Here is a 25,670-nt window from a genome sequence, read left to right as displayed (position 1 = left end):
TCCAAAGAAAAGGGAAAAAAGAAAATGAGAAATGGGGGGGCAAAAAAAACCCACACTATTCTAACCCCAATTTCCAGCCTTATCACCATATCCCTTGAAACCCCGACTATTCAGATATCTATCTCTTCCTTAAACGCTTCCAATGATCTGGCCTCCACTGCTGTACGTGGCAAGGAATTCCACAAATTTACCACCCTCTGGCTAAAGAAATTTCTCCTCATAGCTGTTTTAAACCTGTACCCTCCAATTCTAAGATTGTGTCCTCTGGTCCTGGACTCACCCACCAAGGGAAACAGCTTGGCCACATCTACTCTGTCCAGTCCTTTCAACATTTTAAATATCTTTAGGTGGTCCCCTCTCATTCCTCTGTACTCCAGTGAGTACAGTCCAAGAGCCGACAAACGCTCATCATATGTAAGCCCTTTCATTCCGGGAACCATCCTTGTAAATCTCTGAACCCTCTCCAACATCAGCACATCTTTCCTAAGATATGGGGCCCAAAACTGTGCACAGTACTCCAAATGAGGCCTTACTAGTGCCCCGTAGAGCCTCATCAACACTTTCACCTCACTTCTGGAATTCATCTCTTAGGTCCTCTCCTGATATCTATTTGTGCACATTGTTCAGCAGGAAGGAGTGGATGATACTTAGTGGAACAAATGTTCTTCCACATACCAGTTCACCAGAACACACACTAGTCCTCATTGAGGGATCAGTGGTGGAAAGGGAGAACAGCTTCAAATTCCTGGGCATTCAACATCTCAGAGGATCTATCCTGGGCCCAACAGATTGATGCAATCACAAAAAAGGCATGCCAGCAGCTCTACTTCATTAGGAGTTTGAGGAGATTTGGTATGTCACCAAAGACTCTTATGAATTTCTACAGACAAACAGAGGAGAGCATTCTGACTGGTTGCATCACAACCTGGTATGGAGGCTCCAATACACAGAATCACAAAAGGCTGCAGAGGGTTATAGACTCAGCCAGCTCAATCATGGGCACAACCCTCCCCAACATCAAGGGCATCTCAAGAGGCAGTGTCTCAAGAAAGTGGAATCCATCAAGGACCTTCACCATCTGGAACATGCCCTCTTCTCGTTACTACCATCAGGTACAGGAGCCTGAAGACCCAAACCCAATGATTCAGGAACAGCTTCTTCCCCTCCGCCATCAGATTTCTGAACAATGCATGAACCCCACCTCATTAACTAAATAGTGCAAAAAAAGGAATATTTTATAGATTTTTGTGTCTTTGCACTGTATTGCTGCCGCAAAACAACGAATTTTACGTCATATGTCAGTGATAATAAATCTGATTCTGATTCCACACGCACCCCCAATCCCATTATAACATTATCACTGAGATACATAGGCCAACTGTAACACACCGGCCCTTGCTAAGTATGCTTCTTTGCACAGTAGAACTGGCTAATTTCTTCAAATTCTATTAAATGCATGAAGATGAAGCATCAATTTTCAATGGCATGCATATAGCTTTAAATAAATGATTTTGTTTCACTCCTTAAAATGACCTATCACTACATTCAACTCAATCCAACTGGTGGTGGGAATGTCCAAAATAATTTGTGTATTAATTACATTTTAAGACAGACATTTGCTACCAAGTAAATGATGATCATCTTCGGAAGTAAACAAGATTAAGTAGTTTCGGCAAGATCAAAATGCAAAAACGAGATAGAACCCTAACCTGATTTGACATTTTTCTAAATTTTGATTGTACAAGTACCAGTAACAAAGTGAAGCAATTTTTTTTTAAATGAGTGATGGAAGGCAGCTGCTCCTTATCTAAGCTGCTGGTTTATTCTGAAAAGATAGGATAGGTGTAGACTAACCATACAGGATAAATTTAATATTTAACAGTTACGGCAATAAATCACATTTACTACAAAGATAATTTTAAATAAGATTTTTGCAAAATGTATAAAAATCAAAACCACTATGATGCAAAATGCCACATTTCATTACAATACAACTAATGCAGATAAATTTCTCAATTAATATTAAACATGTCAGCCATCAATGCCAATGAAGTAGAATTTATGGAGGAATCAATAATTTCACAATATGATTGCAATAATTTATAACAATGGATGCGTCACTAATACATATTTTTCCCCCAAAGTCAGATACTGTGGATAATTTAGAATGGAGATCTGAGGATAGAAATGAAAGAAGCCACATATTTATTGGACTATAATAAATATTTAACTCTAACCAAAAAAAAAATCAATATATTTTGAGGCATCACTATCAATGCAGCAACTCTGGCCTTGTTTTCTACTACTTAAAGTTGTACTAAGATCTAATACTGAAGATGTACCAATAAAAAGGAACTATTAAAAATAGATAGGACATTTTAAAAAGGAATTTTCACAAAGGTTGATAACCAATACACACACAGCCTTTTAAAAACAGGGTCTAGTATTTGATTCACTTACGCAGATTTCCCCTCGCTGTCCAGCTTGATGGGACTGATCCCTTTTTTGCCCAAGAGAGCTGCCACTTTCTCTGTGTCGCCATGCTCCACAGCTTGCAGTAGTCGCTCATCATTTTTGTTCCATTCATGTGCCTGCAATGCAGAAAGAGAAGCAGAATGAGTGCAGAGATATAGGATTGTGTGTTCAGGCACTTAAACTACTCAGACACAAGCAATACATTAAGCAGAAACCTAATTCGAAGAATATGATGCACATCCATGATAGGTTTCAGATTTTCCCTCCCAGGCCCCAAATATCTGAAAAGGAAGCTGAATGAAAAGACCTTACAGTTGACACACATATCTAGACAAAAGAATTTCAGATCTTGCAAGGCATTCTCCATAACAACATTTAGCTGCACTAGTCAGAGACCCATCAAATTGCATATGCTGCACCACGAATGCCACTGAAAACTGCTGACATCAGCCGCTTAAGATACTGACTGGCTCTCTGCCCAAACTGATCCCGTGGGAATAGCATTATGAATTTCTATGCAAGGTGGTTTCGAAGACACAAAGGCTGATAACAAAACTTCATCTGTTATTGCAAACGTATTTTCCTATTGTGATTAATGCAAATACTTGATTTTGTAGTATGGATTTTCATTTATTTAACACCTGTACAACAAAATACTTGATGTAATTAAATAATATGACGAGTGGATTCTGCACCCAAGACTGCACTACATGCTTGTAATTTAATTGAGATTTAAGTATCATCATAGTTATGAGTATTACGTTAATTCATTGGCTGTTCAGCATTTGATCAGCCTATACATTGCACCTTCAATGGACTAACAACAAACTCGAAAATACAAGCTTATCTTTTTCTCCCCGACCAATGCTGACAAATTTGAGACATTTCCAGAATTTGTTTTCTATTCAAGCATAATTTCTCTCTTAATCCATTTAATTTTACTATCAACGTAAGCATATGCTAACATTACTAGTAGTACCATGACTTTATAGCTTCAAATAAAGCTTCAGATAATTCCATGCTTGCAATGAACCAAATTCAAACAACAAACCGATTTCAAGTTATTTATTAGTTTCCAACAAACTTGCTTTATCCCACTATAATTAGCCATCAGCATTCTTAGCTATAATAACAACGAAGGAGATGGGCCAAGGTGACTGCTCCCGTCATTCAATGACCCCTTAAATAAAAAGCATACTGCAAGGTTGGGATGCAAATCAACTGGAATCATATCATCTGATATTCATTCATACAAATCATAGCTAACTGAGAACTCTTATGACTTCCAGCCTTCATGGAATTATTGAGAAACATTCTGGTGGTGCTGGGATGGGGAGAGTACAATGTAACATTAGAAGCATCAATAGTAAAGATCAGTGAACAACAGTACAAAAGTTCACTCCCACAACCCTATTAATTGAGCTTCTAAATGGATCCATATCATTGTGAGGACACATAGAAAGGTTAAAGAGGGTTTATTTAAAAAAAATCATTCCAAGGAAGAATTCTTGAATCTTAATCACTGGTTTCAGAACGCCAAGTCAACTAGGCATTTTACTGAACACAAAATCAAAAAAAACTGCAGGTGCTGGAAATACTCAGCTGGTCGGGTCACATCTGTGGGAAAAGAAACAGAGCGAACATTTCAAGTCAAAGACCTTTTGTCACATCTGGAAAGGTGAGAAAAGAAGCTCATTAAGCTGCAGGAAGGGTGGGGGATGGGGAGGTCTCCGATAAGGCAAGACAAGGATGAAATGTGGGGATAAGCTTTAAACAAGGTTATCTGGTTAATGAGCGAATAGAAGCAGTTAGAGAGTGAGAATATAGGCAGAAGAATACAGGAGTTGTGAAATGCAGAGCAGGAAGACATGCCTTGCATTGGGCCTCATTGTAAGAGTACAGGAGGCAACAGACCAATAGGTCAGAGTGGGAATGGGGTAGAAAATTAAATTGGTAGGCAACGGTTATTTCAGGGTTGCTCCTGCAGACTGAACACAAGTCCTCCGCAAAGCAGCCATGCAAACTGTGTTTGATTTTTCCAGTGTAGAGGAGACTACATTTTGAACCTCAAATAAAGTACACGAGATTGGAAGAAGTGCAAGTGAATTGCTGTTTCACCTGGAAAGTCTGTTTTGGTCCCTGGATGGTGGGAAGGGAAGAGATGAAGGGACAAGTTTTACATCGCCTGCTGTTGCAAGGGAAAGTGCCTCAAGAATTGGTTGGTGGGAATGGAAGAGTGGACCAGGGAGTCACAAAGGGAATGGTCCCTGCAAAAGGCAGAAGGGGAGGGGAGAGGAAGATGTGTCTGGGTGGTGGAAACTCTTTGAAGGTGGCAGAAATTGAACAGAATAATCTGTTGAACGTGGAGGCTGGTGGAGCCGATGGTGAGGACCTGGGGAATTCTAACGTTGTTCTGCAACAAAGAGAGAGAATGAAAACAGGGGCACAAGAAATGGATAAGATGTCATCAAGTTGAAATAGCTGTGGGAGTCAATAGGCTTGTATGTTAATAGCTAGCCTCTCTTTAGATGTAGACAGAGGTCCATAAAAGGACTGACCACATGAAGGTGAGAATATGGTGGAAATTGGCAACAAAAGTCATGAAATTGTCAAGTTTTGCACGAGTACAGGAAACAGCACCAATGCAGTCATCAATATACCAGAAAATGGAGTTGGAGTGGGCCCACATAGGACTGAAAACATAGACTATTCCACACATCCCACAAAAAGATAGCCATAGCTTAGGCCCATGTTAGTGCGCATAGCTACACCTTTGGTCTGCAGAAAGCAAGTGGAGTTGAAGGAGAAATTGTTCAGTGCAAGAAGTTCAGACATGCGACCCAGTTTGTTGGTGGCAGGGAACTGGTTGGGCCTCTGCTCAGGGAAGAAGCAGAGGGCTTTCAGACCATCCTGATGCGGAATGGAGGTGTAAAGGGATTGAACATCCATGGTAAAGATGAGCCTGTTGGGACCAGGGAAGTGGAAACTTCAGGACTGTGAACTGAACAGGACTACTTGTCAGAAGCTAACAGAACATTAAACTCCTCCCCATGACAAAAAAAAGACGAGCAGCGAAATGAATGACATTTAAATACATTTTCTCTGAGTTTCAAAATGAGTATTTAATCTCCTCTCTCATGTTTTGGTGCAAAGGAATTTTAAGAAATTTTAACATGGCTTCCAGGCCTGGTCTCTCCCCGTAATCCAAGCTGAAAGCATGTGTGCTTTAACTACGATACCCTACTCTATTCAACATCTAACATTACATGAGCAATCTCTAAGACAAATACCAAAGGCTGCCAGAGCTCAGAAATATACCACAGAAGTATTCAGGTATAATTACTTTGAATGAAAAGACTTTACATAAAACAAATATGTAGCTATTTTCCCCACAGTGATTTTTTTAAAATGAGACTAACAACTAGTTATTAAAATAAAACATGGCATTATATGTGGCAGAGTTGTTGGCTGTAGTGCTAGAGCCCTCCCTCCTCTTTGATTGCATCCAATTATATTTTTAGTCCACAGAATAGGCAGACCAAAAACTTGGCTAAACTTTTCATCCAGAAAAATGGTGCAATCAACAATGTACCACTCCCTCGGTATTGTACTTGGAAAGTTAGCTTAGAATGCGTGTTCAAGGAGCTTGAATGTTTAGCTATCTAACTTGAAGCAGAGAATGCTATCGACCAGCCAAGTTGGCACAGAGGAGAGGAAGGGATTTTTTTTTCCAAAATGAAAAGCTATTTATAGCATCTAAGGGTATTAATACTATATTAGGATGTTTTCAGCATTACCTGGAGCTTCAAGTGGTGCATGGTCACTATGACTGAAAATAATAAAAAGTACAACATGTTTTATTATCTATACTTATCCAATAATTTCTCTAGTCCATGAACATGTATTTGCAGATGTTTTAGTTAACAGGATTTATAATTATAATTCAGCAAGAAATGAAATTTACACATGGTGTAATAACAACCATTCAATAATTCCTGATGATTTGTCTATACTTTCCAATGGTACACTAGAAAAAAGTCAAATGGTGGTAATACAGGAGTAATTTGCTGGACTAGTAATCTAGATGCCTTGATTAACAACCAGAAACTAATTATTTCCTACCATGGCAGCTATAGAAGTTACAGTTAGTTCATATTCTGAAATCAAAAATATAGTCATAAGTAATGAGTGATTGTGGTTTGTTACAAAATCCTATCTGATATACTGATGGAGAGAAATCTGCCATCTTTATGATTTGTACAACTCCAGACCATCAATGTGGTCAAATCTTAATCTCCCATTTAAAATGGCCTGCTAAGCCATTCGACTGTTAGGTAAAGGGCTGTTACGGAAAGAGCAACAAATGCTGATCTTGCCAGCAACAACTAGTTCCTGAATAAGTAATTTTAAAAAATTAACTTGAATTTGTACAGCACTTTCGCATCCTCAGGTGTATGTAAACCACAGCCAGTGGATTATTTCTGGTTTTACTACTATTGTTAAACAGTTCAATATACCAGCACAGCCTCAAAGATTACAATGCTTAGCGCTACGAAATAGTATGCTTTGAAGGTATTGACTGAGAATTAAATGTTAAAATATAATACAAGATCACAACGGGAACCTAGAAAATTTCCCCTACCTCTAGAACCACCTCTCGGCAAAGGCAGATATTGATGAAATTTACCAATGCACCAGCATGGCCTTTGGTCAACTGAGGAAAAAGGATCTTGAAGATTAAAACCTCAGACCTGATCTGAAACTTGTGATCTACTGGGCAGCACTGATCTCTGCCCTCCTATATTCTTCAGGACGTAGACTATCTGTAGCACACATGCTAAAGCACTGAAAAAAAATAGCAACAATCCTATTCCCACGTATCCTCCAAATTCACTGGAAAAAATATCATCAGCATATTCGCCCCTGCCATCATCCTCAGTATTGAGGACCAAGTTGCTTTTATCCAGTTATGTTGGGTTAGCCAACATCATTTGCATGCTTGACTCCTAAAACAGACACTCAAAACAGTCAGACAACCAGGCTCTGTCATTGAAGATTATCAGTAGGACAGAGAGCAAGATTCAAGGATGTACTCAAAGATTCTTTGAAAAAGTGCACTATTCCCACTGACTCCTAGGAACCCCTGGCCCATGACCACTCAAACTGGAGAAAGAGCATTTGGGATGATATTGAGAATATCAAGGCCATGCACACAGAAACCCTACACAAAGTGGTGGAAGGAGTGCACCCACCTCACAAACCCATCCATCCACCCCGCCAGTACAGGAATCTAGCATCCTAACCTCCAACAATTTCTGAGCAATGTCAAAGTCTCTGTGGATCCAGAAGTCTTTGGGCTCCCAACACTGCCATTCCACCAACAGCTAGCAGTCTGGACTCCTGCTGATTAAGCTAAGGCAGCACAGTCTGAAACAAGGCTTTTCTCATCCATGCCGACCAAGGTGTCTTCCTGAGCTAATCTCATTTGCTTGCATTTAAGCCCATATCCCTCTAAACCTTTCCTATCCACTTACCTGTCCAAATGTCTTAAACATTGCAATTTTACCTGCCTCTACCACTTCCTCTGGCAGTTCATTCCATATACCTACCACACTATGTGGAAAAACTCAAGCTCTCCAGTCCTAGCAACGTCCTTGTGAATCTTTTCTACACCCTCTCTAGCTTAACCACATCCTTCCTGTCGTATAGCAACCAGAATAGCATAAAATATTCCAGGTGCAGTCTCACCAATGTCTTGTGCAGCTGTAACATGACATCCCAACTCTTATACTCAGTTCCCTGTCCAATGAAGGCAAGCATGCCGCATAGCTTTCTTCACCACCTTGTCTACTTGTGTCGCCACTTTCAGGGAACTATGTACTTGCACCCTTAGGTCTATAATACTCCTCAGGGTCCTGTCATTTCACTGAGTACATCCTGCCCTGGATTAACTTCCCAAAATGCATTACTTCACACATATCCAAGTTAAATTCCATCTGCCATTCCTTTACCCACTTTCCAAGTTGATCTAGATCCTGTTGTTACCTCAGACAACCTTTTTCCACTGTCCATCACGCCACCAATTTTGTTAACATCTGAAAGGGTAGACTGCAGAAAACTTTTCCCGAAATGAGAGGGAGATAAAACTAGAGGACATAGGTTTAGGGCAAGGGGGAAGAGATTTAGAGGGTATCCGAGGGGGACCTTCTTCACCCAAAGAGCAAGTACCTGGCATGCACTTCCTGAGAGTGTGGTTGAAGCTGGGTCACTGACAGCATTTAAGAATGGTCTAAATTAGCACTTAAATCACCTAGGCACTGGACCAAAAACTGGCAGATGGGATTAATACTGACAGGTACCACTGATCAACATGGATGAGTTGGGCCGAATGACCTGTTTCCATGCTGTATGATTCTACAACAAATATTCAGATCGTTTTTTCAGATCAAAGGTTAAATATCTCACTGGAGACGAATTTGCACATTGCACTGCTGTTGATGTCATTTAGAAAAATCTTACGCTGCGGGAAAATAGGTGCTACAGAGAACAGAAATCCATCAATAATTCAGGGAATACATTTCTTGATCATCTCTAATGACCTAGAAACATGCACAAAGTTGGTCTAAGTTGCGATAGACCATTTACTATAGCACTAGTGGTGTTTTTGGATGAACTTCCAGATCTGTGTTTTTAGTTATTAGTTTGTTTTAAAAAAAACATTTTTGATACATTTGATTTAATAATTTGTTCAACATCCATGAATGTCAGAGACACTTAAAAACTAATAAAGTACATGTCAGCTTTGGTTAAACCCAAAGCCCCAATCTTAGATCTGCTTTTGTAATGAAGTCTGTCAGGAGCAAGAATTCACCATTACAATATCTGAAGCCTATTCTTTGCTGAGACCTCATTGCTCAGCCTGAGTGCACAGAAGGCCACCAAGATCCAGGTGAGATGATTGATGGTGAGCAGGGACCACAGGTGGCAGGCCAGGTCCAAGATCTGGACCAGTGTAGTAGCAGGCAATCGTGAGAAATTCTGATCCTAAAAACTCCCATAAGGCACTTTTTGTTCCTTTCCTCAAGGGTTACAAATCATAAGCACGCTTTCTTCCCCATTATCCTACACTGGATTTAAACACACTTATTAATGAGTGTGTCAAGTTTGAAACTGATCATTCACCATTCAGGGGAAGTGTCAATCTCATGACTGAGATGTTTTCAGAACATTCAACTAGAATTCCAAAACACAGCCCACAAGGAAAATAATGGGACTGTCTAAACAAAGTGAGAATAGTGCTCAGGTTCACATCGGGAAAAAATAGAAACAAATTCATATACACCATATCCAATGCCCTCAATTGTTAAAGAAGAGAAACAAAAAGGACTGCAGATACTGGAATGTAGATGAAAAACACTATGATGCTGGGGGAACTCAGAGGGCCAGGCAGCACCTCTGGAGAAAAGCAGGTGGTTAACGTTTCGGGTCAGGACCCTTCTTCAGGACTGAAGACAGGAAAAGGGGCAGCCTTATATATAGGAGGGAAAAGCAGAGCAGTGATAGGTAGACAAAAGAGGGGAGGGAGGGTGGGCACAGGGTGGTGATAGGCAGATGCAGCTAAGAGATAGTAATAGGCAGGTGCGGGGGAGGAGAGCATATCCACCAGGGGATGGGTCAAAGGTAAGGAGAGAAAGGAAAAAAAGAAAATGAAAAAAGGGGTAGAAAAAGAGATAGGCTAGGAAAGGGAAAAAGAGAAGTATGGTTGGGGGGAGGGGTTTTGCGGATTACTTAAATGAGAGAATTTGATGTTCATGCCCTTAGACTAAGGTTCCAAGATGGAAAATGAGGTGCTGTTCCTCTAGTTTGCGCTTGGAATTCTCCTGGCAGTGGAGGAGACAGAGGACTGACGTATCTGATAGTGTGGGAGGGGGAGTTGAAGTGACTGGCAACAGGGAGATGCAGGTCGTGGTTACGGACAGAGCACAGGTGTTCTGCGAAACGGTCACCTTCTCTGTGTTTGGTCTCACCAATGTAGAGGCGACCACACCCGGAGCACCAAATGCAGTAGATAATATTAAGGGAGGTGCAGGTGAATCTCTGTCTCACTTGAAAGGACTGTTTGGGTCCCTGGGTGGAGGTGGTGTAGGGGCAGGTGTTGCACCTATGGAAGGGGCAGTGGAAAGTTCCCGGGATGGGTAGGAGTGAACTAGGGAGTCGCAGAGAGAGAGTGGTCCCTGCGAAAGGCAGAAAGGGGTGGGGAAGGGAAGATATGCTTGGTAGTGGGGTCCTGTTAGAGATGGCAGAAGTGGTGGAGAATGCTGCGTTGGATACATAGGCTGGTAGGCTGAGATGTGACGACAAGTGTGACCCTATCCCTGTTGGGTCTGGGAGGGGTGGGGGTGGGAGCAGAAATATGGGTGCAAGCTTTCTCAACCACAGTCTAACCTCCCGTGACTTTTTTTTCCTTTCTCTCCTTACCTTTAACCCATCCCCTGGTGGATCTGCTCTCCCTACCTCCCCCACACCTGCCTATCACTATCTTTTACCTGCATCGACCTATCACCACCTTATGCCCACCCCGCCTCCCCTCTTTTGTCTACCTATCACTGCTCTGCTTTTCCCTCCTATATACCGGGCTTCCCCTTTTCCTATCTTCAGTCCTGAAGAAGGGTCTTGACCTGAAACGTTGACTGCCTGCTTTTCTCCACAGATGCTCCCTGGCCTGCTGAGTTCCTCCAGCATCATTGCGTTTTCCCTCAATTGCTAAATTGTGAATATACAACATTTTTGCTTTTCACCTCAAAGGATTCCTTTTTTTTTAAAAAAAACACTCTAACAGTATACTATCTAAGGTATTGATTGTGGGATGATTGCAGTAAACCATATTGCTGAAATAAAACACTTTACATTAGATTTAAAACAATTGTGTTTGATTACTGTTTTGTTGCAAAGTATTTTAAAACATGAACGTTAGAGCTAATGAAGTTCTGCCTTCATTATCTTGCTCAGAAATCAGTTAATTCATCATAGATATTCCACTCTTATCTTCAAGCTTTATCATGTAAACATACCTAGAATGGAGTATGATGAGCCATTTACTTTCACCTTTCAATAGAAAGCAAAATCTGAATTTTCCTCTTATTTTCATATCCTCTATCCAAATCTCACACTTACAATGTAGATAACATCAAGAATTTTGAACGTGACTGTTGCATTGATCCAACAATTTACTGTTACATTGTAAATTTACAGGCTGTAAGGAAAATAACTTTACAATTCCAAAAAGCTGGCAAGTTCAGATGGACAATTTCAACCAAAACAAAATTTCAGATGCACTAAAAAAAAAACACCCTGATGGACATCTTAAATGTTTCAGGATTGTGGCCTTACTTTAATCCAAAAATCCATCCAGATTTCTAAACTCTATTTTTTTTGTTACAGACCACAACCACAAGAGATCTACAAACAAATAACCTAATCAATGATGCAATTTGCAACCAGAGAAAAGTATTAAAACATAACTACTACTAAAATACAAAAAGGAAAAAAACCTAATTCCAATTTCAACTGGAGTACTTACACCAGCAGACAGAAACGAGCACAGAAACATGCATTTCATTGTGTTGCTGTGGTTATTTACTTATCTCCTGCTTTTCACTTGTCAAAATCTGGTAGAAAGTATGCTGCTTTAAAATTTTAAAAACAGTACTGAGGAAACAAGTTTTCTCAGTACTGTTAAATCAAAGCAATGCATTGAGAATACATATACTAGACCCTATTCAATAGGACTCTGCCGTCTTTCAGAGCCTAATGTCATTCAGTTTTATACAATAAAGAATTTCTATTGTACGACGGTACAAGAGGATATCTGGAACCAGCCATTTGTGTGTTACTGAGATACCAAATTGTAATGACATACTATTCATATTAAGCAAACAAGGCAAGGAGGAGGATGACACCATGTTGGCACAGTTAGAAAAGAATGAGACAGCTTTGCTTCAAAACAAATGATAGCAGCCGGAATTGGGCAATTATATCTTGGCTGTAAGGCATAGTTCATTTGTTGACTTTGGAAACTTTTAATAGAAAAGGAATGGTTGATATCAGATGACGTTTTTATTAGTTCATGTTCACAGGTCGTATCATTTGAAGAAAGTGAATGTTAAACCGACAGAGAGTGGTTATGAAATACCAAATTTTAATAGTCTTACAAAAGCAGACGAGTAGTAATATTTATGCAGTATAAGACAGTACACAGGTTATCGATATTGCATTAAAGTCCTTTGAATTTGTTGCTTTATCCACAGATATTAGTTAAGAATAGAAAATATTGTTTATGTTAGATCATAACCTTGAGTGGTGGTGTGATGCAGGTCCTGTTACAATTTAAAACAAACATAGTGAAAGGGCTAGGGCACATTTCACAGCTTGGAGTGTTTCTATGTATTTGCTTGGGTTCAACAGTTAAATCCACATCCAACTTCAATGCTGCCATTAAGAGAATTCTGACATCACCAACATTATTAAAACACTACATCGAATAAAAAATAGACTTGTTCCTGCACTGTTTAAGGGGATGCACACACTCACCAATACAGCACACATATACTCATCCTTGCCGAGAGTCAATGTCTTTAGGGGGGGAAGAAGACAAAAATCAAGAAAGGAAAACAATATGCAATATATTGTATTCTAAGGTGCCTGTTACAAATTATCATGGAGTCATGGCAAAATGTAATAGGACAAGGGCAGAGGGGTGTTGAGAAGAATGGGGAGGTTTGCAGAAAGAGTGAACGGCAAATAGTGGTCTATCTCATGACGAGCATGAATATGGATGAGTATGTGTATGAATGGGAGTGCAAATATGAATGAGGTACTATCTGACACATGAAACAGCCAATCCCACTGACAAATTCCCACAGAAGTGCAAACAAGCAAAAGAGGGGAGTTTAAGCTCTGACAAAGGGTCTTGGACCCAAACCAATAACTGTTTCATTTTCCATGCTGTCTGATCTGCTGAATGTTTCCAACATTTTCTGTTTTTACTCAAAATTAGAATTTTAACCATATTATATAGAATTACAACTGGTTCTGTTTGCTCACAGTGAAACAGCTTCGATTAACATCACAGACTCAAAACGAATATTATTTAAAGGGTTGGACAGCTCTCCTGCAGTCAGAGGTAGATTGAGTTCTTGCCAAACATACTTTAGGCTGACCCTAACTGGGCAGGAAGCTGTCAGCAAAGTTACAGCAAGTGCATGACTGCCTTCAATGAATGCTTACACTTTTGGGACATCTGCAAATCATCAAATTTAGCTTTGAGATGAGAGTTCTCTTGAATTCTGTAATGCTGAAACCAGCAGTAAAGTGTCATATATGTGATATAACTCAGCAGAGTAATCCTGTAAAGATCCTGAGGCAAACTCTCTGACAGCAAGGGTTACCATAACTTTCAAGTTGAGGGCAGTGCAGGCACTTGAGTTTGTTTACTATTGGAGGTTTCTCTAGTAATCAAACGCAAGTTGTTACACTGCTCTTAACATGAAAGTCAGCATCATCTTCACCATCAAAGAACTTGTCTCAAGATCCTTGTAGCCTCCCTCCTGAGATATGACACACTGCTACATTGCACAAGTCAAGAAAATCTCTACACTGTAAAATGGAATCCTTTCATATTTGATAAATGCAGGTTTTGTATTCATACCCATAAAGGGGCAGTGCAGATATCCCAGAGTGCCCACATTTATAAAGGACAATTACATCCATGGCAATTTCCTGCCATGAGTGCCTTCGTACAAGGAAGATGCCCCTTTCATGCATTATTCTTCAAAAGCCTGTTGAGTTCCTTCATCTGCTTGAGAATTCTACCAAGCCCTCCCAGTAGTTTAGAAAGAGTGCTGGCTTGTGTAGTAGTGTGATTTTTTGTTAAATAGCATCATTCCTAGTTGAGAGTTGTGAAGAAAGGCATTATTAAAGCAGGAAATAAGACACATTCACCTGCTGTTCCTCAGAGTATTGCTGTTTTGGAACCGATGCCAAGGAATTGCACATTTGTTAAGACTGCGATAACAGTGGAAAATATGCAGATTAATTTGTAAGCCAAGGTGTTCAGCAAAGCAAAGCAGTAGTATTGGTTGAAGAGAACATTGCAGTACTATACAGAGGGATCAAGGACAGGATATGTTTGGCTTGGTTAACAAACAATACAAGTGCCATTATACTATTAAGTGTATGATATAGGCTTACCAGCCAGTGGAAAGGACACAGAAGGACAATTTAGTTCAGAGGTAAAAGCACCATTGATAATGGGGACTTCAATTATTTTAACATATACTGGGATATTAGTAATGTAAAGAGTAGAGTGTCTTCTGGATTAATTCCTTGACCAGTATTTTCCAAACCCAACAAGGAAGGTGGTACTGCAGGATTCCAGGGAGCAAGGTTGATCGAGTGGTGCACCTGTCCATAGAGGAACATTTGGGGAACAGTAATCATAATATCATTAGCTATGGAGGTGGACAAAAGAAATATCATCTGAAATCCAAAGGTGGATTATCCCTTTCCTTTCACACATCTTAAGTAAACTGATTTTTTCTTTATTCATTTATTTTTCAATGGCGGGTGTCAATGGCGAGGTCAGCATTTATTGCCCATCTCTAATACTCCAAGGTGGTGGTGGTCAGCCACATTCTTGAACACTCAGCAGCAATAAAGAAGCTATCAGGTTTTGCCAGACATTGATAATACTGCACAACTGTGATCATCGACTGGAGATGTGCAGAATATTTTCAGCGGATTGCCCTTTAAGCCAACACCCAAGGACATGAGATATTTCAAGAACAAAGAAATGCATTATAGGCTGATCAGCCAGCTAGTCTAATATACACAATAGGGAAAAGGTATGTGTTAGCTTCATGTTTACTTGTAGATCATAGAGGTTATTTTAAAAGCTTGGTTCTAAAAACCAAAATCATGCCTATAACTGTATGAGGATTCTTTTTAAAAAAAAGAGGCATGCTGTGATTATAAAGTTTTCAAGCATTGTTATTTATATTTCATGAGCCAATGTACATATTATTTGCTCTGTACATAGCAGCATTGGATCAATAGATAAGAAAGTTAAAGCAGGTTTCTCCCCACTAGTTCTGGCCCTCTTGCTGAGCCAAGGAAATCTACCCAGTACTTTTCTCTTGACCTCGTCTTGGGAAAGTGAACATTTCCCATCAAATGGTTAGCATTTGACCATAAACTTGTAAAGTAAAATATTAATAACTAAACAATTTAAAAATTGGCAATTTTATTACACCACACACAATGTTACCGTCAGCATTTTCTAGTTTATGTGCACATGCACACACTCTTCACTTCCCTATTTTTCTTCGTGTGGCACAAATATTTAATATTTTCAATTGCTCATTTTCACCAGCTCTGAAAAATAGGACTGCAATGATCAATTGAAACATTCTTGTGCCTAACACAACTATTAAGTGTCAGCAGGTAAGCAGTCCAGAACATAAACTACAGGTTACCCCCCACATTATGGGAGTGTGTGAGGCTGTGATCCTAGAAAACGCACTACAAAGCCACGTCATCTGTACATGCATTAAGAACATGATTCATATTAATGTATTTACTTTTTCCCCACACAAATTTTGTGACAGCAAATTTTATTTTGTACCTTAAATTTTTGGATGTGATTTGTGAATTCTGCAACGGAGAATTTCCCCATTCCAAACAGCCATAATGTACTCAAGTAGACAGAGACATGTTTGCATAGCTGGCATGCATATCACATGAATCTGATGGTTCCTGAACCTTGCAGCCTGAGATTGCTAAGAATCTCAAATGCCATCTTCCATTGAACTCTCAGTCCCCATGGTTGCTTAACCCTTGGCCATGAAATGCAATGTTTAAAACCTCAAACCAAAACTATAAAAGATTAAAGCAACTAGTCTTGGTGCAGTTTTTCAGGAAAAATGAACACTGGCTTTAAAAGTTCCCAGATAGATTTCACCTATAAAAAATCATAGCTGATAAATTCTATTTTTATTAGCACATTATTGATGTGTTTTTTATATCTTTTACTATATGTAAAATGCATTCCATGCACTTCCTGAATTTCATAGTATGCTATTCTTGATTTTGGTAAAATTTTCTCTGCTACAACATAGCATAACAACATATTATAGTGAAGTGAGTTATTCCACAGCATAACCTCGTCTCAAAGTGCCATCCATAAAAAACAGATTTTATTATGTAGCTTCTGCAAGCACGGACCAAATCTAATGATTCCAATGTCTTTCTACTGGGAAGAGTACACAAGTCCACCAATTGCTTTAATCAGTTTATAGCACATTGTCCTTTGAACCAACTATTTACAACTGCAAAGAGAAGATTAGTGTGGTGATTGACAAGCATTTAAAATGATGAAAGGGGCAGCAGATCAACTTTCTTACAGTGAGTCCAGAAGAATGAGGCACAGATACATAACTGAATATGTGGAAGTCACCAACCTTGTGAATGAATGCAACTATGATCTGTATTTTAATTCTCAATAGATAGCAGAAAGTGCTACTCAAGCCCAGTACAGCATCACAGGTCCAATGACCCAGGTCCATTCATGAGCTCTGGTGCAGTCTTCACAAAGTTTGCATGTTCCCCCTGTAACTACACAAGTTTCCTCTGGGTGATCCCATTTCTTCCCACATCCAAAAGATTGTGGGTCAGTAGGTTAATTGGTCATTGTAAATTGTCTTCAGTGTGTGGTGAGTGATAGAATCTGTGGCAGGTCGAAAGGAATGCAGGAAAAATAAAATGGGGTTAGAATAGGACCAGTGTAAAATGGATGCTCGATAGTTGGCACAAACTTGGTGGGACAAACAATCTGTTTCAATGATGTATGACTATGTATCTCTATCAGAAACTGAAACCAGCAAGACAATCCAAGGTAGCTAAAATGTGATATTACCAATTCATCAAGCATAACTTCCCTTTCGACATTACACATGTATTGCCATTATGTTTATTTAAAGTTTCTAGGGTCATTTTGCAAGTTTACCACTGCCATAGGAACAGGCAGCAAGAATATTAATTAGAACCTTCAGGAAAAAACACAGGATAATTAGCTCAAATGATCTCTGTTAGCATTCACAGTGTATATAAAATTTCTTCCATTCTAATTCTAACATAATTATTATAATTATGTATAAAGGCATACATTAGTGGATATATACCCAAACATCATAATAATCAACAAAAGTCTGATGGGAAATTTGGACCACAATGTTGCTAAATGAGCATATTCCCTCACCTTAATTACAACTCTGCAAAGCATTGTCTTTTAATACGAGTAATAAACACTCGATACTTTCTTTGCTGAATATCTGCAGTGAAATGGTAACAATATGAAATATAGCAGTATGTATACAAATGTATGCAAAATCCCAGCACCTCCCCTTTTCAACAACCCAATTCACTGGCTTAGCACACCTTCAATACAACCTTTATTTTTCCCCATCATACTCTTGACATTATAGCCTTCAGCAACCCGAGAAGTACTGTCCACTGATCTTTACCTGGACCTCTGCACTTCTCCATTTCCTTATCCTTTAAAATGCTTCAGAAAAGTCAAACTTCAGTGACATCTCCTACCCATCCTTCCTGCTTGGCACCAGTTTTCTTATGTCTACGTGCAAAGCACTGTGGGATGCAACTTCAGTCAAATAAACAGAATGAACGCAAACCATCATTCCTCAAATTTATGCTTCATTTTCTTTTATTTCATACCATGAGAATTTTATCCATCATTTTCATCCTCACAGACATTACCTCTTCACCTGACTCAAAGTCTGTTCCAATTCTCTTCCCATACATTTTCATACAATGTGCTAATGAACTCAACTCCCCTTCTCTACACCTCAATGCTTTCATAGCCCATTCCACAGCAATGTATGACCATACTTGTCATTCATTCATTGTTCAAGGACTGTAGTGCATCAATTCTCCCTTTTTTCCTTTGTACAACATCCTCAGACTTGGCTCTCAACTACCCTGCTGAAAATTTAAAATATCTTATTTCCTTAATAGTTTTTGTGAAACTTAAGCTATGCAAAAGAATTTTGAAAAAGCAGCGGATGACACAGGTAGGTAGCTCAGAACATATATTCAAAAGGTCCACAATCTCCATAATGAATGGAGATGTCTACAATATCACAAGCAGAACCAGGTTATGAGCATTTTTTTTTGCAAGAGCATCAGAAGAGCGCAAGGTTAAGCAGTCAGATGTAATGTGGATGAAGGTAGGTGCCATTTATAGCAGCAGGAATCTTACACCATTAGAACAAATGATGAATGTCAAAAGAAACAAAAAAGTGGCTGAAGTTTTGCAGCCCATTGTGGCTGAGGTAGAGGGAAGATCCAGCCATACCAGCTGCTGACAGGAAACATTTAATTACAGCATGATCAACAAAGATTGACACAGGGTTTTTCCCCGTAATAAATGTTAGGTTATGATTCTTGTGTTGTTACCCAATGCATCATACAAAAGTTGTCATGCAGGAATTAAGGGTAATTATGGCTGGCGACCATTTGGTAGATTCCTAATGTAATAATCAACCTATTATCAGGTTTCAAATGGAGAACTAGACCAAGCACAATTTTCAGAAGAAGCTGATTTGAGAGTGAAAATTAATTGAACCAGGACTTGCAGATATTGTTCACTTCCATTAAAGTCCTTTCATCAATGGAGTCATATATATTGATATATGACTGAACAACTGCGAGACAGAAGGCAACAACTTATGTAATGCAGTTGATTCAAGAACAGTAAAAAATAGGAGCAGAAGTCACAGCCCCTCCCTCACCACCATTCGACAAGATCATGGCTGATCTACCCAAAGCTTCAACTCTTTTGTGCCACTTCTGCATAACCCTGATGTTCCAAAATTTTTCTTCTTTAAATACCTCCAAGGATAAGGCTGCCAAAACCCTCTGGGATAAAAAAAATTGCAGCGATTCACCACTCAGCCCAAGTTCCTGCACACCTCAGTTTTAAATAACCACTTCTGATCCTTGTAACTATGTCCCCTGATTTGAGATTATCCCACTTGTGGAAACATCTTAATATCCACCCTGTCATGTCCCCCAAGGATCTTGCACATCTCAATAAGATCACCCTTCATTTTCCTAAACTCAAAAGAATACAAATCTAATTTCCTTAGCTTCTTGTTATAGGATAAATCTCTTATCCTGGGAATTATCTAGTAAATCTCTTTTGGACTGCCTCCAATGCCAGTACATCCTTTCTTAAATAAGGGGACCAAATCTGTGTGGGTGCAGCATCACCAGAACGCTGCACAAATGTAACTGTACTTCCCCATTTCTAAACTCCAACCCTCTTGCAAAAAACAACAAGATGTCATATTCCTTTCGAACTACTTGCTGCATATGCCTGCAAACCTTTTGCAATTCATGCACAAGAACACGTAGCTCTATACTTCACTTACCTTCAATCTTTTTCTATTTGGATAATAGTCTGCCTTTAGATTCTGCTTACTGAAATGCAAGATATAGAGATACAGCATGGAAACAAGCCTTTCAGCCTCCTAGTCTAAGCCAACTATCAACCATCCATCGACACTAATCCCATTTTTATTCTCCCCACTTTCTCAGCAATTTCCTCCAGATTCTACCACAAACCTACACACCATGGGTAATTTACAGTGGTCAATTAGCCTACCAATCCACACACCGTAGGGGTGTGGGAGGAAATTGGAGGACCCAGAGGAATTCCATGCAATCACAGGAAGAATATGCAAACTCAACGCAAAAGAATTTCCAAACTTCTGCATCATTACAGCCATTACATGATGTCTGCTTCAGTATAGCTATAACCTTTGGTCTTCTAAGAACTTGTTTCAGTGCACGTGTTTTTTTTGGCATGTTATTTCATCAAGCATAAAGCATTTGAATGCTTGCTTGCAATGACAAACTTGGATGCAGCTAGCCAGGTTACGTTCAGTAATCTGATTGACTGTAAAGCCAACCATTGAAACTCGTACTCAGCCAACCAAGGAACCTATTCTTTTCTATGCGGATTCCAGTTTCATAACAGTCTGCAGGATATAAAATGTACATGTTATTTCAATTACACCTTGAAAAGTGTACTATCTAGGTGACCAATAGATTTTTTGCAAAAATGTTACCAGTTAAGGCCAAAATCAGATGGAACCTTCTCCGCATCCTACTTCAAAGAGTTTGTTAAAGCAATAAAAGGTAACAATGGCATCTCAATCCGTGATTGTGGAAAGGCTAGGTTTATTGTCCATCTTGAGTAGCAGTTTTTTAAAAATATATTACTGAGTACCTTATGGGGTTGCTTCAAAGTAGAGCACATAATGAGATATTGTGTCACATGCACATCAAATTGGGTGGAGATATTGGTTTACTAATTACCTTCATTGAAGAAAGCTAACCATTAGCTTCAGGACATTGCCCTCGGGGTCTCCACTCAATGTCCTGGACGAGAGATGATTGACCTCCAGCAATCATAACAATCTTCCTTTGTGTAAGCAATGGCTCCAGCCAATGGAAAATTTTCTCATCAGTTCAAACCAACTTCCATTCTTAATCAAGGGTTCTTGGAGGCACACTTGATCAAATACTGCCTTGATGTAAAAAAAAGTACAGGTACCTCTAGCAAAACCTAAAGCTTACCGTTTTCATTGAGTCAATAGCCCTTAAAAGCATCTCAAAGCATCCTTAACTTTGCTAATGAATGAAAATGGATCGATTGAATGGTCATTAGTCAGATTGGATGTGTCCTATCTTTTGTGGACAGAGCATCCCCAAGCAAACTTCCAGTGTTGAATAGATGCCAATGTTATAAATTTTGGAACAGCTTGGTCAGTTCCAGAGCACAGCTTTATATTCACTACAGCACAATGTTTCCCAGTCCAAGAGCCTTTGCTATGCTCCAGTCCTTGCAGTCATATAGCATAGGCACTCAATCAAATTTTCTGAAAACTAGTTTCTGTAGTGAGGTGGAAACCTTAGGAGGAAGCCAAGCTGGAATATCTCCTCTGCACTTCTCAAATGAAGTTGGTTGCACATCATTTTGGGCACTTACCTGCCAAGGTCAGGCAAATTTGTGGCCAAAATGTCCAAAGAGCTGCTACAAACTCAAAGTTTTGAGGTTGTAAAATGTGGAATAGACAAGAGAAAACCAGTTGATGTGGTGTATTTGAACTTTCAGGAGGCCTTTGATAACATTCCACACAAGAGACTATTAAGCAAAATTAGAGTATACTGTATTAAAGGTAATATAGTTTTGTGGATTAAGAATTGGTTAATGGAGATAAAAAGCAGAAGGTAGGTTGGGAGCCTGTGACTGGAACTCAGTGGACCAGTGCTGGAACCCAGCTCTTCACATTCTAGATCAATGATCTGAATCTAAAAACAGAACAGTACAGCAGAGGAACAGGCCCTTCAGCCCACAATGTTATGCCACACTAATTAAACTAGTAATTAAATGCCAAACTAAACTAATCTCTTCTGTTTAAACAATCCCTCCATTCTCTGCACATTCACCTGCCTAAGAGCCTTTTAAAACTTCCATTGTATTTGCCTCCACCACCACCCCCTGGCAGCACATTCCAGGCACCCACCACTCTGTAAAAAAAAACCTTGCACCACACATCTCCTTTGAACTTACCCCCTTTCTCCTAAACTGCATGCCCTCTAGTATTAGACATTTCAACCCTAGGGACAAAGATACCAGCTGTCTACTCGATGCCTCTCATAATTTTATGTGCTTCTCTCAGCCTCTGCTGCTCCAGAGAAAACAACCCTACTTTGTCCAACCTCTCCTTATGATACATGACCTCTAATCCAGGCAGCATCCTGGATCAGACCTCTTCTGCACCCTCTCCAAAGCCCCCACCTCCTTCCTATAATGGGGCAAACAGAATTGAATGCAATATTCCAGATGCAGTCAACCAGAGTTTTATAAGTGCTGCAATATAACTTCCTGACTCTTATACACAATGCCTCAACTAATAAAGGCAGGCATGCCATAAGCCTTCTTTACCACCCTATCAACCTGAGCAGCCTCCTTCAGGGAACCTATCAACCTGTGCACTCAACTGATCAACTGCAATATATCCAAGTTTGCAGATAATATAAAGACAGGTGCCAATGTGAGCTGTGAGGAGGAGGCAGAGACACTTTAAGGGTATGGACAGGCTAATTGGATGGCATTTCATGGAAAAAGAGGTAATAAATCAAACACTGTTTACAGGAACCAGAGTATCCTTTCACATTAAAAAAACTGCTAACTTACATGTATGTACAGCAAACAATTGCAGGGGAAGGGAGTGGGGTTGAGGGCGAGGTGGAGGGTCCAGGGCATCAGCCGGTTAATTGAATAAGCAAGGGCATGGAGATGGAATAAAAAGATGTGCAAAATGTGAGGACATATACGAGTAGAAAAATAAACAGAAAGGCAGAGCATTTTTCAACTGATGAGAAACCGAAAGATACATATTCAGAGGGACCTGGGTGTCCTTGTATGCGTGTCACTGAAAGTTAATAGTCACATGGAACAAACAAATTAGGAACACAAATAGTACATTGGACATTATCCTAAAGGAAACTGAGTGCAAAAGTGGTGTCTTCTTGTTCCAATTATATAGTGCCCTGGTGAGGCTGACCAAGGAAAGATTACTGTGATAAGTGGAGTGCAACAAAGGTTCACCAGCTTTGATTTCTGGAATGGTGGAATAAAGCAAATTGGGCCAGTACTCTAAAGAGTTTAAAATCAGAAGTGACCTCCTTCAAAATTACAAAATTCTTAAGAACTTAACAGGGGAGATGTAGAGCTGATGTTCCCCTTACTGGGGTGTATAGACCCAGGGGTGAGTCTTAAAAAAAAAGTCAGTCATTCACAGCAGAGATGAAAGAACATTCTTAACAGAGAGGACAGTGAATCATGAGAATACTCTCATCAAGAAAGCTGTGGAGGCTCAGTGAAGGGTGAAGATAGGGTAAAAATGAAGAGCCACTTAAATGAATAGCAGTTTTCAAAGAAAAACATATGTAATCCCAGTGAGATGTATTAAAAATTATGGATGGAACCCAGGGTGGAAAATTCTAAGGCTTTAGCTCAATATTCCAAACTTCCTTCAACACTGGGATGGTGGCAGCAGGCTGGAGAATAACAAATGCTACACCCATTTAAAAAGGACATGAGCAGATGAACCATAGACCAGTTAACATAAAGGCAGTGGTGGGAAAAGACTTATTTTAGCATAGAAATTATTTATTGTGAAATGGGTGGAGTAATGAAAGCCAGCATAGATTTGTTAAAAACTAAACATGCTTAACACAACCAATTATCTTCAATAAGTAACAAGAGTTGATACAGTGTATGTGAACTTTCAAAAGGTGTTTGACAAAGTACCAAAGTAAAGGCTGGTTAAAATCAAAGATCTTTGGATAACTGAGACACTGGCAATTGGATAAGGGGCTGGGAGGAAAGTTGCAATGAACTGTGGTTTGCAATGACCAGAGAGAAATAAACATCAGTGTTCTCAGGTCCAGAACTGGATATATATTAGTGACCTGGACATAAGTAAATAGAGAAGCATATTGAAAATCTGGTGAACAATGAACCAGATAAGTAATAACTCCCAGGGAAGCAGACAAAGTAGCAAGATGCTGTACTGAAGGGAGATGAAATTTAAATGTCAGAAGAAAAAAAATGAAGTGACATATTTTGGTAAAGGATGAGATCGGCGAAATGAACAGGAGCCTGAGGACCCAAACTCAACGATTCAGGAACAGCTTCTTCCCCTCCGCTATCAGATTTCCGAACGATCCACAAACCCATGAACACTACCCCATTATTCCAAAAAGAATGTTTGTAATTCATAGATTTTTATGCCTTTGCACTGTACTGCTGCCACAAAACAACAAATTTCACATCATGGTAGCATAGCAGTTAGCATGATGCTATTACAGCGCCAGCAACCGGGGTTCGATTCCCGTCGCTGTCTGTAAGGAGTTTGTACGTTCTCCCGTGTCTGCATGGGTTTCCTCCGGGTGCTCCGGTTTCCCCCCACGTTACAAAGACGTACGGGTAGGTTAATTTGGGTTTAAAATGGGCAGCGCGGACTCGTTGGGCCAGAAGGGCCTGTTACCACGCAGTAAATAAGACTTCAAAAATTTAGAAAATTTAATGTGTCAATGATAATAAACCTTATTCTTAACTAAAGTGCTAGTGTTTTAGAAGAAGGGTATAGCAATGCTTACAGGAAAAACTGAGAAATTTGCTGGTTTTATTAGAAGAGAAACAGGGCACAAATGCAGGAAGTTATGCTAAATACTTACTGTATAATGTTTAGACCCAAATCTGAATATTGTGTTCAATTCTAGAATGATGTCAAGGCCTTGGAGAGGGGGCACAATAGATTTAATGGAATGGTACTAATATTCAAAGAAAGAACAGAGAAGCTGGGGTTATTTTCCTTTTCAGTTTTAAGGAGAAAATGAGGCACAAGAGCAATTCTGAAATCAAGAATATTTTAAAGGGGACTGCTCGATAGGGCAGTGGAAGCAAATTTAGTAGATAGATTCTAAAAATAACTGGGTAAGTCTTTGAAGGGAAACAAAATACAAGAAGGGCAGGAGGGTTGGGTTGTTGGACAGCTCCACCAGGGAGCTAGCATATGTATAATGATCTTTGTATGATAGCATTCTATGATTCTATAAAGTTATTTCTTTAATCTACTATGCTGAATTGTCATAATCACATTCTTCCATATTCAATAAATGTTCTAAAAAATATAAAACTGCATGGTACATTATACTGCTCAGCTTTCAATGACGACATGGTTCTTTTCACTGGAAAACACAGCCTGACTGTAAATTTGTTAAAACAATGCATGCTTTAATAGGTTTGACCTTTACAATAAATCCTGCTCAGCCATAGATGTTTGATAAAAGTGAAGCTTAGTGTCGGCAAAAATAGTTGAATAGAGTAATTTAAACTCTTTTCTCCCCAAAAGAATGCGAGTTAAATTTTAAATTTCTTAAATGGACCACTGTTACTGCAGTAGTAATTGTGTAATAGTGAAACAAATAAATGACTTTCCATCAAAGAAATCATAAATTAGCTCCAATCTCATTTATACAAA

General features: G+C 39.4%; 1 protein-coding gene across 4 annotated transcripts in view; it reads right to left on the bottom strand.

Annotated features, from left to right (window-relative positions):
• rai14 (retinoic acid induced 14) overlaps positions 1-25,670 on the bottom strand; it is a 199,379-nt gene that overhangs the window by 98,907 nt on the left and 74,802 nt on the right. For 2 of the 4 annotated variants that reach the window (XM_052010037.1, XM_052010041.1), the window contains exons 1-2: positions 12,056-12,191; positions 2,461-2,591 (exon numbers count right to left, since the gene is read on the bottom strand). In XM_052010037.1, coding sequence (XP_051865997.1) covers positions 2,461-2,591; positions 12,056-12,094 — 170 coding nt within the window. In that variant the 5' untranslated portion in view covers positions 12,095-12,191. Of the gene's footprint in view, positions 1-2,460; positions 2,592-12,055; positions 12,192-25,670 lie in introns of those variants that run through there. The other 2 variants (XM_052010039.1, XM_052010040.1) reach the window with 1 other exon arrangement.

This window comes from Pristis pectinata, chromosome 2 (genome assembly GCF_009764475.1).
Source record: "Pristis pectinata isolate sPriPec2 chromosome 2, sPriPec2.1.pri, whole genome shotgun sequence".
NCBI lineage: Eukaryota > Metazoa > Chordata > Chondrichthyes > Rhinopristiformes > Pristidae > Pristis > Pristis pectinata.
The sequence above is the reverse complement of the archived record's forward strand: the minus strand, read 5'-3'. Positions and strand labels throughout refer to the sequence as shown.